We start from the raw sequence: 16,693 nt of genomic DNA on the forward strand, positions 1-16,693 counted from the left end.
TTGACCTTTCTGTATTATATATGAAAGTATAATCATTCACAAGGACAGATTATATATATTTTGAAAGGTTCCATTCCCGCGCGCACTGTAACCACATGTCTTTACTACGAACACGTGTTATTACCCGGGGTCTCCACCATGCGGTTATTGCTATGACACCTCTTGCATACGTCCCATTCTATGTAGATCATAGATAACTCATACCATAACAGCATTACGTTCAAACAAACAATAGTACACGACAAGAGACTACCAAAAAACATGAAGAGGATTTAGAAAAAACATGAAGAAGGCCGACCTTCCCTCATGGGTCCTCCCTACAAGAGAGACCTCAAGAAAAGGATACCATGAGTCCATTGCTGATCACTCGTCTATTAACACCTTCTCCTGGGGCCGCCATGGGTTACGGAAACTTCCTTTAAAATCATTTCCCGAGGCTGCTGTGAGCTACAGAGAATTCCTTTAACAATCTCCTGAGGTTGCTATGAGCGAAGGAGTTCTCCACTATACCTGTCTAAGGCTATTACAAGCTAAAGACAATTTTACCTTTATCCCGAGGCCACTTTCGTGTACCAAAGATCTTTTATTGAATTCTGAAGATATTTCAAGACTTACAAGAACTTTGTGAAAAGTTTTATAAGACTTTTTTCATAATAAAAGACTATGGGTTTAAATCTCGGATTCGTTTTTTAAGACCCTACCAAACAAAACACTGAACATTCAGAATTCATCCCATCTTGACCAAACTTGGCATGAAGGCAAAACTTGACTTGCTTAGTACGCATATCAAATATTATGGTGTGGAGACCTTTAGTTCCCGAGCTATTGGTTATCTTAAGCTGGCGTTTGGACTTAGTCAAATTCTTCTTCCTCCCCCTCCCCCCCTCAAAAAAAAATATTTACAGCAAAAATTACAACCTTTTGAGAGATAATTTACAAGAGATAAACCTTTTGAATGTTAAGTAAATGGAAAGGGTACTTGCAAGAAAGGTTTGTTAAAATAAGTGAAGGATTTATTATTATTATTATTATAGTCGGCAAACTCATAACTACTGAATTGTATAATATTGATGACGCCTATTTATTCTTCAGTTAGTATGTAACACGTTCAAAAAGATTACATACTAGTTCATACTACTTACTTCTAGGCTTTACGTTCTCCAATTTTTAATACTGTCCTTCGTTTTATTGTTAATTCGAAAAATATAAAATGGCGCAAATTTTACTTTAAATAACTCTCAATCTAAGTTCTTGTATTTATTGAATAGATCTTACTTTCAGCCCTCAACAATAATTTTAAACACAATTCTCAAGACCAGAGACATGAATATTTCTTTGGAGTTTAATGTTTATCGAAAACAATAGAACGCAAAAAATTGCACAAAGAAACTGAACTTTAAAAAGTGTCCTTGACTCCCTGCTTGCTAGCCCCGAATAGTGGTATCATTTTCAAACACTTTAACGGTAACTGTATCGTTCTGGTATGTGTAGTAACTGTATTATGCGGCTACGACGTTGGACTGAAGTTGTGTTCCGTATTTCTGATGGTTTTGTGGTACAGTGAAACTGACGATTTTGGAAGAGCAACGTGTGTGTATCAAATTTTGTTTCAAATTGAGCAAGATATTTACAGAAACTCTGAAAATGCAGGAAGTGTAGGGGAGAACGTATAAGCTAAATCCAGTGTTATGAGTGGTTTCAGCATTTCAAAGTATAAAGAATGTACACCGAAGACGAAACAAAACCTGGATGCCCATCAACAGCCTGTTTATGTTCAGAAAGTGTGTCATGTTGCGCGGATAAATTGTCATTTTACCTCCCGCAAAATAAGTGAGGAAGTAGAAATCAGTAAATCGTCCTGTCCTGTGGTCCTAGTTGAAAAACCGAACAACAAGAAACTCGTGTGGAAATCTGAGATGTTTTGACGTGTGCACACGAAGACGACTGATTCTTGAAAAAGCACCGTAACAGGTGATGAGACTTGAGTTTGAATAAAACCGCAATTGGCTATGACGTTGAAACAAAATGCCTCATCATCCACATAGGTGGGGAAATCCTCGCCGAGACCTATCACGTCAAACTCGCTCAAACGTTAAAGTGATACTTACTATTTTCCTTGATATTTGTGATGTTCATTATGAATTATATTCCACGTGATCAAGCCATCAACAAAGACATGAAGAGTTTGAGGTGTGCTGTGAAGAAGAGACCGGAAAGCTTGGCAAAATGGAACATGTATACTGCACCATGACAGTGCTAGAATTCGATGCTGCTCCTCAGGAAGTTTCTGGCGAAGAACAACTCGACTAATGCACTCGAACTTACTCTCCCGATTTCGCACCTGCGACTTCTTTCTATTCCCAAAATTGAAATCCAATCTAAATGGTCAGCTTTTTCAATTCACCGTAAAGACTAATAGATTCGCAACAAGACCTTCACACTATTCCAGAAAGTGCAAGACGCAATGGGAACGATGTATTAATAGTGGAGGGAATCATTTCGGAGGAGGTAAACTTGACACCCCCCCCCCAAAAAAAAAAACTTCCCCAAACGAGAAGCAGTATCATATTTAGAAAGTTCGGTTTCGTTGTGGAGAGACCTCTATAATTATATCGAACAATTACCGAACTGGTTAATTGAAAATAATGAACCTATAACAATACTCTTATTCAACATAGTAACTTGACCTATCTTTTTAATATAAATAACCAAGCGCAGTACAAACATGCATTTTTCTCAGCGTTAATTTCGATTGTAATATTTGTTACTGTAGTTTTCATTATTATGATGTATCTTAAAGTACAGTGTTTATTATTATTATTATTTTAATAAATCATGGGTAACGGTTTCGTGAACCATCTATCTTGACTTCATTACTCATACAGTAGAAGAAAAGAGTGTGTTACATTTTAATATAATACAAATTCTGAACGCTGATTAGCTCCCTGTAGCCTATCACAAGTAAAATTACAAAAAGAGAAACGAAATACTATAAATCCCTTTCTCCCCCTGGTGTATTAGAAACTACTGGTACATAAGAAGATACACGCTATACATAGAAGTTTTTCCACTAACTTGCTCTACTGTGAAAACCTGACCTCCGTCAATTTTCTTATTAGCGTTCTTTGTTTATGGACTCCACTCACTTCACACTGAACAGAATTATGCTCCGTATCCCTTACATGTTTGAAAATGTCATTCTTTTCTCTTTGTAACTACATACAGGGTTTGTCTCAGAAGTTTCCGGAATGATGTACTGTAGTTCGCAACACGGAGAAGTTGGTGGAAGATCTGAGCTTGGAAACGAGACCGGTATCAGTCGCCTACGGGCAGCTGTTGAGGCAGGGTCACGCTCCGCGCAGAAATATCTACTGCACCCTCGTCGAGCAAGAAGTGGACCAGTGTTGGAGTAGCGTTATGCAATCAAATTGTGTGTGAAATGGTAAAAAAAAAAAAAAAAAAAAAAAAAAAAAAAAAAAAAAAAAAGGCTGAGACGCTTGAAATTTTTGGGTAAGCTTACGGTGACGGGAGCGATGAAAATAAAAAAAATAAAGAAAAAGAAAAAAAAGTCAAACCTTCATGTGGCACAAGCTGTTTCGGGAAGGTCGGGAGTCTGTCAACGACGACGACTGGTCGGGACGCCCGTCAACATCACAAACGGACGATTCGGATAACTGCGGAGGAGTGTGGAATATCCAAAACAATCGTTCATCGCATTTTAACGGAGGATCTTCAAATGAGGAAAGTCTGTGCGAAAATGGTGCCAAAGGTCCTGATGAGTGAGATGAAGAAGCAGCGTTTGTGAAGTGCCAGGAATTGCATGAACGCACGGGCAGAGTTAGGAATTGTCTGCTGAGGGCCAGACGTTTTTTCTGCTTGGGGGGGGGGGGGGAACGGTAAATGAGAATTGAAGGGCCTTATAAGTGACATTTTTAATTTTTGTCAGAAAGTTGGGGGACAATGCCCCCCATAACTCGGCCCATGCATGAACGCTACGAAACAGATCCAGAATTTTTGGCCAGAGTGATCACAGGGGACGAGACGTAGATTTTTCAGTATGATCCCGAATCATAATGCAGGTGCATCGAAGCAGGGGGAGAATACTTTGAAAAATTCTGAAGATTGTAAACTGATATTGAATAAATGATTTTAAAAAATCATTCCGGGAACTTTTGGGACAAACCCTGTACCTTCTTTGCGTTGCTTTACACATTTTCTTAGTTACTTCCTCATTTCTCCTATATAGTAACTGTCACATTCACCACCCTTTATTTTGTAAATAACTCTTTCCCTTTCCATAATCTTCTGGCTTCCTTTCATTTTCTTTTTTTTTCTTTCTTTCTTTTTCTTTATCACACATATAACATCTAGCACTCTCTTATATGTTGAAACGTTCCCTATATTCTCAAGACTTCTCTGTAATACAGAACGCACTTTCCACCTTCAAAATATCAAAAGATGCTTTATTTGGAATAGCCTGGAGTTCTCATAGCGCATTGTTTGTTCTCCTCTAACGGTTGGAAACGAAGACCACTCAGGGAGATTTCAACTTTGGGAATAGGAAGATGTAGGTGCCGAATCAGGCGAGTAGTGTGGTTCAGGTATAATCACTGACGTAAATCCCGAAGGGGGAATGAGGGGGACATGTCCCCTCCAATCTTGGAACTAGGGGGACTGTTCCCCCAATAATCCGATGTGAAATGTGTTTTTTTGGACAGAAATGTGATGATTTGTTTCCGATTGCCACAAAGGAAAGTGAGATGAAATTTATGTCCCGCAGAATAAGCCTCAAATGTGTCGGCCCCCAACGTTGAAGATAACTCTGCTACCCTGATCCTCCACAGCATTGTTTTTCAACTTCATAAATATTTTGAAAATCGCTAAAACAAAACATAACAACAAAAAAAAAAAGTCTTACCCGTCCCCCCAATGTTGATGGCAGATTTGCGCCACTGGGTATAAGATACCGAGATAATAAAGATGCCTCTGAAGAAAATAGGGAAGCTTCAACATTAGGAAAGGAAACAAAACTTAGATATTGTGAGTGTGAAAAAAGAAGAGGAAGCCAAGAGGAGATCATGGAGAGAGGAGTTTTTTTTTTTACAGAATAAAGAGTACCGAATGTGGCAGTTGTTATATAAGAGAAACTGGGAAGAAACTAAAAGAACGTAAAGCAACACAAAAATAATGTTAAGTTAGGAAGAGAAAGGAATGTCATTTTCAAACATGTAAGAGATACGGGGCATAAAATAGTTTGCTGCGAAGTCAAAGCGTTAGGCCATGAACAGAATCGTGTCACGAACTGAAATATTGATCTAAAAATTAATGAAAAGTGAAAATGAAATGAAATCTTTGAGTTTTACGTCCCACGGTTATGCCGGTTAGGCTAAAGGAAACGGTGATGATGAGTAATGAATGAAATGGTGGAATGAAGAAAGTGGGAGGAAACGGGAGAACCCCGAGGAAACCCACGCACACGGTGTTTGTCCACCACAAAGTTCACTTGGCGGGGGCTGGGATCGAACCCGGGACCCCAACCACCAGAGGTGAACGCTCTACCACTGAGCCACCGCGGCCCCCTAATGAAAAGTGAAGCCAATTAGAAAAAAATACTTGTATTTTGTATCTTATTATGAACCAGTAGTTTCTAATACAGCGGGAGATTTATGGTATTTTGTTTCTTTTGTAATTTCACTTGTAATTGACAACAGGGGGAGCTCAGAACGATTTCATGGTTTGTGTTATATTCAGACGTAACTCTTTCTCGTATTGTACTGTGCTTAATGAAGCCAACAGGTATGGATAGTTAAGGAAATTGTTTTAGTAAAACGTTGTGCTTTGCTCAGCAATTGTTTTACGCTTACTGTAAGTTACTAAAGTAAAGTTATTATGGACCAGATAATTGATGTTTCTACTTTAAAACTTAAGCGCACTTTAGATTATAAGACTTACGTAGATATTTCCCAACATTCTTGCTTCACAGAATTATTCAGAAATAATGCTGCGAAAAAGGCATTAAACCAGTGCAAAAGTTATCGATAATAGGATATATGGTCATAGGTAATGATGGATAGGAAAATTGCTCAGGTGCAGGTTCTTCTACCCACTCTTCATAAAACATTTCCTTGAACAAACAGAAAAGAGAAAAAGGATATGAAACAATTTTATGAAAGAAAAATATATACTAATCGAATGGAATTTTCGTCGCGTTCAAATGTTAGTACCGTAGGATTCTCGAAATATACACTGCATCTAACTACGACATAAATATAATATATCAAGTTATCTCGGTACATAATATATAACGTCAGAGATAAACCAAACTAAAATAACTACAGGTACAGTAACATTAAAAACCTTGTACTACACCGTAGTCGTACCTAGGTGTATTAATCAAACCATTTCAGTGTACGCTAACACCTTTATCGATAACTTATGAATACTGCTAACCAAGATACACGTGTGTTGAGAAATGAGATTGCTTACTTTCGTACCAGAAAGATTCACATATCGTCGCTGTGCCTCGAAGAACGCTATGTGTTAAAACCATAACTTTACAGGAGAAGCAAAGAACATTCCAAACTTTTGCCAAATATACGCGGAAACACTTGAAAAATATAATAAAATTGGTTCTGCGTATATTATGCACTGGACATTATTGTAGCTTGCTTCAACAATATTATATTACTATTTTTGTGTTTACGTAGCACATGTTAGATTAATTTTTGCGCTTTTATAAGCACATAGAGGATCAATACGTACGTGATGAGAACTTGAAGCCTTTAATTTCTCTCTCTCTCTCTTTTTTTTTTTTTTTTTTTTTTTCATTATTGTGGCGAAACAACTGAATATTCACTTATGACATTATAAGGGACGCTGCCTGGCAGCTTTCAGGTTTATTTGCACGGCTTAACTCATTTTCGACAAAAATGTTACCGACGATATATATATATTTCCATTTCAGCAACTTTTAAAAGTCATCGACAAAGATGTTAGCGCACACTGAAACAGTTTAATTAATGTGCAACTACATGATGCATGGTAATTTATGTTCAAATCGGAGTTATTCATAATGTATTGTACATCAGCAGCAGTTGTACTGGTAAAATAGCTCAAGACAAAACTTCTATCTTTCGTTTCCTTCGTATATGCTCCTTGAAATAATGACATGGATAGTTTCATTTCCGTAATAAAATTATTTCTTACTAATAAATATGAAGGTCAGTCAAAAAGTAACGTATACTTCACCGTGTCTTAATAATGGTAATCGCTAGAGAAATGAAATTTTGTAGGCAGAAACATTGGTCCCTTACTACTTTAATCTATACCTCATTTATATTTTCTGTTGTTGCATGTAAGCCACCATGAATGATAAACGTGACCAGTGATTCTTACAGGTTTTAGATGAATACGATGAAAGCAACAAAAAGTCAAAGAACAAAATTTAGTTGAACACAACCAATCATTGGATCATTTTGTGTAAAATTTATATATATTTTTAAATATTACCCAAGTTCAAAACTGAGGAATTTCCTTTCCGAAAATAATATACGTTCTACAAAATTTTGCTAGAGAATAAATAATAAAATTTGAGTTTCTAAAACTTGTGTTCACTTGCCACTAAAAATTAGAAAAAAAAAAAAAAAAAGTGTCTAAAAAGACTACAATTCTGTACATTTCATGTTGGAGCAAAAGATTCCTGAAATCAGCATCTGTTTACATTTTAACTGTTCTCTGAGTCTCAGACCTTATCTCGTACATTACTTGTGGATGTGTGTAATATCTCGTACATGTTTTGATATTGAATACCCACCTTTACTGCATCTGTACTTGCGAAATAGAAAAATTAAGAACACATCTTTTGACTTTCAAAGTTAGTTTTAAATTATATTTAAAACTACATTAAGCCATTTTGTTCTCACAAATTACTCATATCCGAAAGATCTATGTGAAATGTGGTACGACATAAGAGATTTGAAGTATGTATCAAATGTAAAAGACGGATATGTGCTTATTGAAATTTAGCACCAAGGCTGTATGAGACGTGGACCTATAGTTTAAGGAGGAATTCGGACTACCGTAATGCGTTCTAATCTCAATGCTTATTCACAGGGAATCGAAGCAGGGACCATGTACATCAAATTCGTACCTGCACTAGCCACTAGATTGGCGGTAAGAGCTATGTAGAAAACTGAATATAAGGATTCAATATTACTGAATTTAATACTATTTTACCCTGTCTTTAAAAGTACTTTTAAATATGTACCAAGGATTTTGATTATCAATATATTATCATCCCACATGTAGAATACTGTATTATGGGAAAGTCATGTCTAATTAACTCTTTTTTTAGGTTAATGAAAGCAACCTGGCCATAAAGGACAAGCATATTTAAGAAGGTGGACAAGATTTCAAGGAAAAGTGTCAAGTGACCCGTGTCGTCAAAGCCTCCACAAGTTGAGCAAAACCCAGAAAACACTAATTTAGAACAGAGACATGTAATTCGTTTTTTTCTTTCGTAAGGGAGTCAGTTTTTAATGAAATTCATCGAAACTTGGTGGAAGTGTACAGTAATAATGCACTGTCGCATCAACAGGTAACACGATGGATAAGCTCATTTAAGTGTGGTAAAACAAACGTCGAAGATGGGCCTAGGACTGGTCGACCAAAAACACAGACTTCACCTAAAGTCGTGCAAATTGTACAAAAATTGGTAATGCCCGATCGACGAGAAAAGATCAGAGAAATAACGGAGGAAGCAAGGATTGGTATTCACAGTGTTTGGGATATTCTACACCAACACCTTGGGCTCACAAAGATCTGTTCCAGATGGGTTCCTCACAATTTAACGTTTTTCAGAAGCAAACTCGAGTGTAAATGTGTCCGGAAAATTAGGATTTTATGGAAGGAGATAACTACTTCTACCAACATGTAGTGACAGGGGATTCCTGGGATGACACAGAATCTAAACAAAGAGTCCACGCAGTGGAAGCATCAAAGGTCACCAACTCAAAAAAAACAGGCAAAAAAGCGGCTGGCAAGGTTATGGTAACTGATTCCTGGGACAGGGGAAGATTTCTTTTGCTTGAAGCTATACCAAAGGGACATACAATCACAGGCACTACTCACAAAACACTTGAAGATTTACGCCGAGCAGTTCAGAATAAACTACGGGGAGGTGCAAATAGTAGAATTTTGCTTCTCCATGACAATGCGTCTGGACGCACATCCCATCTTGCGCAGGTGCTATCACAGAACAGGAAATGACTCAACTTTTCCATCCACCTCACAGTCCTGACCTAGCCCCAAGTGATTATTACCTGTTTCGTAATTTGAAAAAATACCTCAGGGACCAGCGATTTTCAAGCGACAAGCAGCAGGTAATGGATGCTGTGATTCAGTTCTTTGACTCCAAGGAGAAATCTTTTTTATGTTGAAGGCACTGAGTCAATTGGAACAAAATTGAGACGATGTGTAGAACTGGAAGATGATTACATTGAAAACTAATTTTTTTCCTCTCAGCTTATTGGTTTTCTTGTTAGCCCGGCATAGACATGACTTTCCCAACACCGCTCGTACAACAATAGCGTAAAACACAAAGTTTTCTATCGCTCTTGGTGCCTTGAATATATCTTATTCACAATTATATGTATGTATCTTTTGATTTTTATATCCCTACGCTAAGATCCCTTTATTCTAGTCAGTATATAAATTATATGACGTTCCAACTTCTGGAGTCACTGATTAAGTGATCAATCACACTAAAGATCCGTAATTTCTCCTTTGAACGGTACTCGCATACTTACACAAGGATCCAGCTCCATGATCTTGTCATTTCCTTTGAATTTATTTATCTCTAAAGCTGAAAATCTCAAAATGTACGATACTCAGACACAAAATAACAACCAGGGAGATTTTTGATTTCAGACATGGAATAATCCACAAGAAGACACACTAATGAAGAAAATACTCATATTTCATTTATTCAAACGAAACAATACTAACACCTTGCATAAAATTCAAGAATTCATAGTTTCTTTCTATATGAATGCATATGTATAATAATGATCCGACTAAATTAATGTGTATAAACCTAGAACACAAATACGGGGATATAAAAAGAGGGAATAATACTTTAAAAATACCAATGGTACTCAATACGTAGAAAAACTTTAGTACTGTAATTATTTAGTAACGAAGATATCAACAGAAAATACTTCTTAGTTCGCGTAATGAGTACGCGATTTTAAACAACTACATCTTCTGTGTTATTGAAAAATTATATATATATATTTTTATAGTTATTTGGTTTATGCTACCATGATTTTATTATAAATGATTCAAAATTCAAATATAAAGGGCAGGCCACAAAAAACTAACCAGTCTTTTGAATAAAATACTACGTTTGGAATACTGGCAGTATGATACTGCAAAAATGTTCTTGCAACATCTTGCGATTAACTCAACGCTGAACAGACGCTGTGGAAATCACTTTCAACATCTACGATAAGGATACGTAGCTTCTGTCAGTTTATTTGATTTGTTTTCTATGGCCAACCCTACACAATTAACTAAAAACAAAAATGCATTTCTAGCATGAAAAAACATCATGCACTGTTAATATGTAAACTGAACACATGCAACTTTCATTACTCATGTAAAAAAATATATAATTATAATTTAACACAGGTTAAACACTTATAAATGTTAACAATATAACATTTTAAGTTACAAATAACGTTGGTCACATCACAAAAGGCATGAACTCACCCATTGTAACTCTTCAAAAAAGTTGTCAGTCATGGAAAATTGTTTCAGATGGGAGCTAGTTAATCCTCAAATTATTAACATTATTTCAGAAACTCGTCGGTATAGATATATGCCACTCTGACTGAGGTAGATATCATTTGGCATCACTTATTTTCACATTAATGCCTTTATATGATGAGACCGACTTTATATGTACCTACGTATATATATGTATGTATAGGGTTTAAGCTGTGACTTTTTTAAAAAAGCAAAATGATTCGTTGAAACTATTTATTTCTATTTTCACGAAAATACTAAAGGAACGTGTTTTAGCACGTGTGCGTAAAATTTATTGGTAAAACAAGCAGCAAATAGAATTAATTGTACTAAACAACACTCTCAAATGGTGAAATTAATGAAAAAGTTTCCAAGCTGCAGCTTAATCCCTGTATATACGCACATATATACATACATAGCATAAAGGAGAGCAAGTATCGTGCACCATAAATATCACAGCCTCTGGAGTAGAAAGAACGGAAAGTCAGGTACCTAAGAGGAGTTGAATTTTAGAGTTTGCATTACCTTCGTGCATACACAGAATGTTCCACGACGCCTACAACAAACAATGTAAACAGATATTTCACATCAAAATAAAACGAAATATAATACCCACAAGTTACTTATACTGGTTCACACAAGCACTTGCAGAGAATCGTAACTATTATTATTAGCTTCTGCTAGTCTTCCACCGTGACTTTCAACATTAACTAAAGAAAGTAATACGCTTTTATAGATGAAAATCATTCTTATCAAAATGAATTAGGAAGAACGGAACACTTGTACTGGTATTATTATTATTGTTGCATTTTCTACTTTACAAAGAAACTAACACGATCTATGTCACTACGTGAGACTCGCTACTTATTTCATTTTCATGTTTTTTTCTAAATTTAATCTGACTTCATAAATAAAAAAAAAGTTAAACATTACAAAAGTAAAAAAAAAAAAAATACTTATTTTATAGTAACTAAAGAGCAAAAGCCAGCAGAATCAGAAGTGAGATTCCCGAATAACAAAAAAACTAATTACTTGAAAAGCAATCTCTTTCAAGATGCACTAGAAAAACGAAAAATCGCAACACTTATAGTCAATGATGATTAAAACCGAATTATTTTGTATAACTCTGTTACCAAATACATAAATCGGTTTTTGACATAACGGCTAGTTATTTCCCTTTTTTTCCTTCTTCTTCCTGCAGCATGGAGGAAGAGGCCACTTTGAAGTGTAATTATTAATTCTTACAAATTCACGCACGATAGTTCACGTTCCATGTTCACGTCCTCGATCTGTCTTAACTTGTAGATTCTTGTTTTGCATCCCAATGCAACAATTGAGATTATGAGGAACAGGACCTATTAACATGGGCTCCGCATCACAACATGGACTTGAATTGGAAGCTGTTAGTGGATCTACAAACCATTATGAAATCAATTCTCAAGAATCGTTACTGGGCCGCCCTCCTCAAGGTAATCATAGCTGACTGAAAATTTACTAGTACCGAAGAAACTCGTTAAGTAAGAAAGGTTAAAATTTTACGAAATTGAAATAATTACAGAAATATCAGATCTCTAGACTGACGAAGACACGAACTCCGATCCTTCGCTCATCAGGCAAATGGTCTACTAATTTAGTTACCAGAGACTCGATCGACTTTTGTGTTATTCTAAAATTGTTAATTATATAGCAGTATTAACTACCAATAATTTAAAGTATTTGCATGTATTATAATAATTTACACTACAACGTTGAAATTATCCTCAATTAGCTGTTTTCACAAAATAACTAACAACAGACCCTGGTTAATTAAGGCTTGAGGAGTCGCAAACAGATTTTTCAAATTCGAGTTCCAAACAATGAATTTGTTTCTTTTGTGTGTGAGTGTTACTCTAAGACTGTTCCACACTTTCTGATATTAACAGTCAAAAAATTCTTTCCAACTTGTGCAAGTCTATAATATAAGTCTTATTTTGTTTGCTAATTAATTTTTGTAACTCATTCTATAGTTCTAGACTGTGTGTGGAACATGCCAAAACATACTATTTACAGAACTATTTCGGAAACGATTTGTAGTTACTCTAGCAGTTTGACAAAGAAAGTTATGCCCACTTATATGAACTATATAAAAACTGGACTACATTTTACTAGATAAACTGAATAATCTTCATCGTAGAAAGGGAACATTTTTGAGACTTTTCTGTGAACACCTAATTCGACAATTAAATGATTGCCAATAATACTTAGGGAAGGGTTCATAGGGATATTCCGAATTATCAAGTTTACACCGGGTATAATTGTATTTTCTTAAGGATTCAATTTCAACCATCATTGTATATGACCACCCGGGATTCAAACATCACACAATGGTCTTGAATTTTGCAGTACATCTATAATCATTCTATAAGTAACATTTCTTTATAAGTGATAAAAAAAAGTACGGTATAACGTATCTGACGACTTGATTCACTTGCTCCATAAACCCCGTTGTTGACAAGGAAAACCGGAACTTCAGAAGTCACGTGCAATATTTCGCTTCAATTTTTGTTCTACATTCTATGCAACTCTGAGGTTATGAAGGACAGGGCTTACTATTCATGTGGGCTCCGAATCATGTCAGGGATTTGAAATTAGGGGCAGAAGGGGGCAACTGCCCCCCCCCCCCAAGAGTTTGAGGAATACATTTACTTTAGTTAATTGTCTACTAATATACTAGAACAAAACGTGAAAATCTTATGTTGGTGGTGCTTTCCCCCCCCCCTTCCCCCCTCAAGCGAAGTCTGAAATGACACCCCTGTTTGAAATCAGTGCAGTTGGCTGTTGCACAGACCATCATGCAAGCCAATCTTCAACTATCTCGCTTCCAAGAAGGCTGAATTAAAACCGGTCCAATATTACAAAAGGCTGATACTAAGACCACGTAACGGATTTTACATGCTGTAGGCAGGAGGTGACTACAGTATTATCAAAATTTGTAATGTATGAAAATTCAGGATTATCTAAGCAAAACATTTAATGACAAGTAAGTGGCGGGCATTAGGAAATATCAGTTAGGCGTTTTACAGTTTTGAACTCTATCCCTTATACTAAATATAATTTAATTAAGGAAAATAGAGAGCATATAAATTTACAGCAATGTATTATTATTATTATTTTAATTAATGCTTGAAGTTCTTTTCACACGGAGATATTAAGGTTTTAGGAATTAGACTTCTGGGCTTTCAGCATTTAACAGTGGCGGTATAAGGGTGGGGCGAGCGGTGTCACCGCCCCGGGCCTCACATTCTGAGGAGTCCCAGTCGGTATGTGTATCAGTGCGCGAAAGGGCTCCGATCTCCATCACTGGCCCCAGTTCGCCTTACACCGCCACTGACATTTATGACTATGTTAGTCCATCACTTATGAGGGATGACGTCCCTCGGCGATCACACTATCCAAGGAAAAACAGAAGAAAGAAAGGAAGCAGCCTGAACATATCTGTTAGGTACCATCCCGCTATTTGCCTATGTGAATCAGGAAAACCTCAGTCAGAATGGCTGGCCTGAAAAAGATTTTACTTTTTCGACCAAGTGTCCCCACCGGGAATTGAACCCGGGACTACTCGCACCAAACACAAGAGCGTTAGCGACTACGCTACGCGGGGCACACGGAGATATTACATTCGCAACACCTAGATGTGTTGGATGTGTTTATCCCACGTTAAACAGATTTATGTTTAGTTCAACACTGACTTCGAACAAGGGATGTCTTCTGACTTTACACAAATATTGTTAGCATTATAGGAATATCATTTGGTTCGGTTCAGTTTGTCCTACTGTTTTCTTGAAAAACTGATGCACACTCAAGGAAGAATAATCTCTGTCAACACTGGTAACAGTCATGGGCTCATATTTAGTATCTCCCCCAATCTTGCACATATAAGATCTCCAGTGTTGCTTATTTAAAAAAAAAAAAAAAAAAAAAAAAAAAAAGCTGAGCGAGCGAAGGGGGTTAGAAGCCCCGCAGGGCCCATTTTTTTTTCTACCTTTATCACAATTTAGACAATAACAAGGTACTTGGTTTTGGAGCCATGAAACGAGTTGGAGGAGATACTAAATGCCATCCTTGTCTTGATTTGATCACATGACTGAAGTCACTTGGTAGCACGCAAGTGCTCGCAACCTTGCCGCCTGCATCGATATTTCATAAAACGTAATCCAAAATTGCCTCCTCTTTAGGAATTATCCAAAAATATGGTGAAAATTGCAACTTACGCATGTCAGTTGAAAGCAGCTAATAAAAGAGAAAAAATAATTTAGCTTCCGATCATACTATGATACGTTTCCACAACTTCAAAGCTAAAAATCTATCACACAAATGTGTTATCTTACAACACTTTCGTATTATTTTGATGTGTTAAATTTATCTACAGAGTTCGTTGATTTGAGTACGTCGCGCAATAGGAACATTCTGTGCCATTAGTGTTTGGTGGAAGTAACTGTCAACAAACAGTAGCTTTGGCATTAGAATAATATCATTTTACATGCGGAAGCCAGGATTATTGCAATAATGTATTTGGCACTCGTGACAATTATAGATCACGATACCTTATTCACTACGTTCGGACACTCAAGAGCAATTTTTGACCAGTCTTTTGGAGTCACTCGACAGTACGGCGACAGTGCACACTGTAGCAGGAATTCGCGGGAATATGAGATTCTACCTATTGAACCTGAAAGAACAAAAACAGACATTACACATATGACAAAAATGAATACATTCTCGTACCTTTTCATAATGCTATATTTCATCGTTATTTTATGTTACTGACAAAGGGCTCGTGGGAAGTTCACATCGGTGAAAAATATAATTTTAACGCCACAGGTAGGTTTTCTTCCCTTTAAGTGATAAAATTTTAAATCTTACCGATGTGACTTCCATTACGAGGTGGTTATGTAAGAAACACTTGTTGCCTTATTGATTATTTCACATATGATCGTTTATTTCCTAATTGAACTCAAAGTGTTTTGCTTACAACAATTAGTTACGAAACGTATCCCACCAACTTTCTTGAAAATTAACGCTTTTTCAGATGTTTTCCCCACATCTAACAGTCATATTCACGACTGGAATAACTGAGAGATTTGTTTTTCTTTCTCTTCTTTTTTCCAGATCAATTCTGCACAAGAGTGAGTGTTGACATTGTACCCAGCTTAAATTACTTCGGTCACTATACTACGTTGGTCAGGAGAACATCAAGCATTCAGCGTGGAGATTTTTTTTAAAATGTGAGTCAGTGATTATTACTCAGGGTGCACTTCGCCGGCAATTCAACATTCATCGGAATCATAACGTTTGTAGGCTGCAACGCAATACTGTTGTGGATTTCGAATTTTCGGGAAAAATCTTGTGTCGTGAAGAAGAAATATTCGGGAAAACTGCGCATCGTTCGAACTCCAGAGAGAATATTGAGGAAATCATTTGAAAAATGTAATTTTCAGAAAGTAGGGATGGCATGTTTCATAACTACCTGTTGCAAAGCAAAGCACCTGAGTCATAGTTCAGCTAACTAAAAAACTAACTAACTCTATGGCCTATGGAACCCGGAGGTTCAGTGCCGCGTTCACAAAAGCTCTCCACTGACTTCTATCCTTAGCTAGTTGGATCCAGTTTCTACTTTGTATTCCTATGCATAGTTCAGCTGGTAAATAAAAAATCATATGTGAAATAATCATTCTAGTCACAATTCAATTTGAAAACCGTTAGGTTTTCTGCCAGACCCTGGCGATATTATATATATATATATATATATATATATATATATATATATATATATATATATATATATATATATATATATATATATATATAGATAGATAGATAGATAGATAGATAGATAGATATAAAATTA

The 16,693-nt window shown here is 36.3% G+C and overlaps 1 protein-coding gene across 6 annotated transcripts in view; it reads right to left on the bottom strand.

The window, feature by feature from the left end:
- mxt (Eukaryotic translation initiation factor mextil) overlaps positions 1-16,693 on the bottom strand; it is a 146,473-nt gene that overhangs the window by 59,473 nt on the left and 70,307 nt on the right. For 4 of the 6 annotated variants that reach the window (XM_081740652.1, XM_081740637.1, XM_081740644.1 and 1 more), the window contains 2 exons: positions 15,390-15,514; positions 5,953-6,124 (listed from right to left, as the gene is read on the bottom strand). In XM_081740652.1, coding sequence (XP_081596778.1) covers positions 5,990-6,124; positions 15,390-15,514 — 260 coding nt within the window. In that variant the 3' untranslated portion in view covers positions 5,953-5,989. The remainder of the gene's footprint in view (positions 1-5,952; positions 6,125-15,389; positions 15,515-16,693) is intronic. The other 2 variants (XM_081740647.1, XM_081740656.1) reach the window with 1 other exon arrangement.

Source organism: Thermobia domestica, chromosome 2 (genome assembly GCF_964235325.1).
Source record: "Thermobia domestica chromosome 2, izTheDome1.hap1.1, whole genome shotgun sequence".
Lineage (NCBI taxonomy): Eukaryota > Metazoa > Arthropoda > Insecta > Zygentoma > Lepismatidae > Thermobia > Thermobia domestica.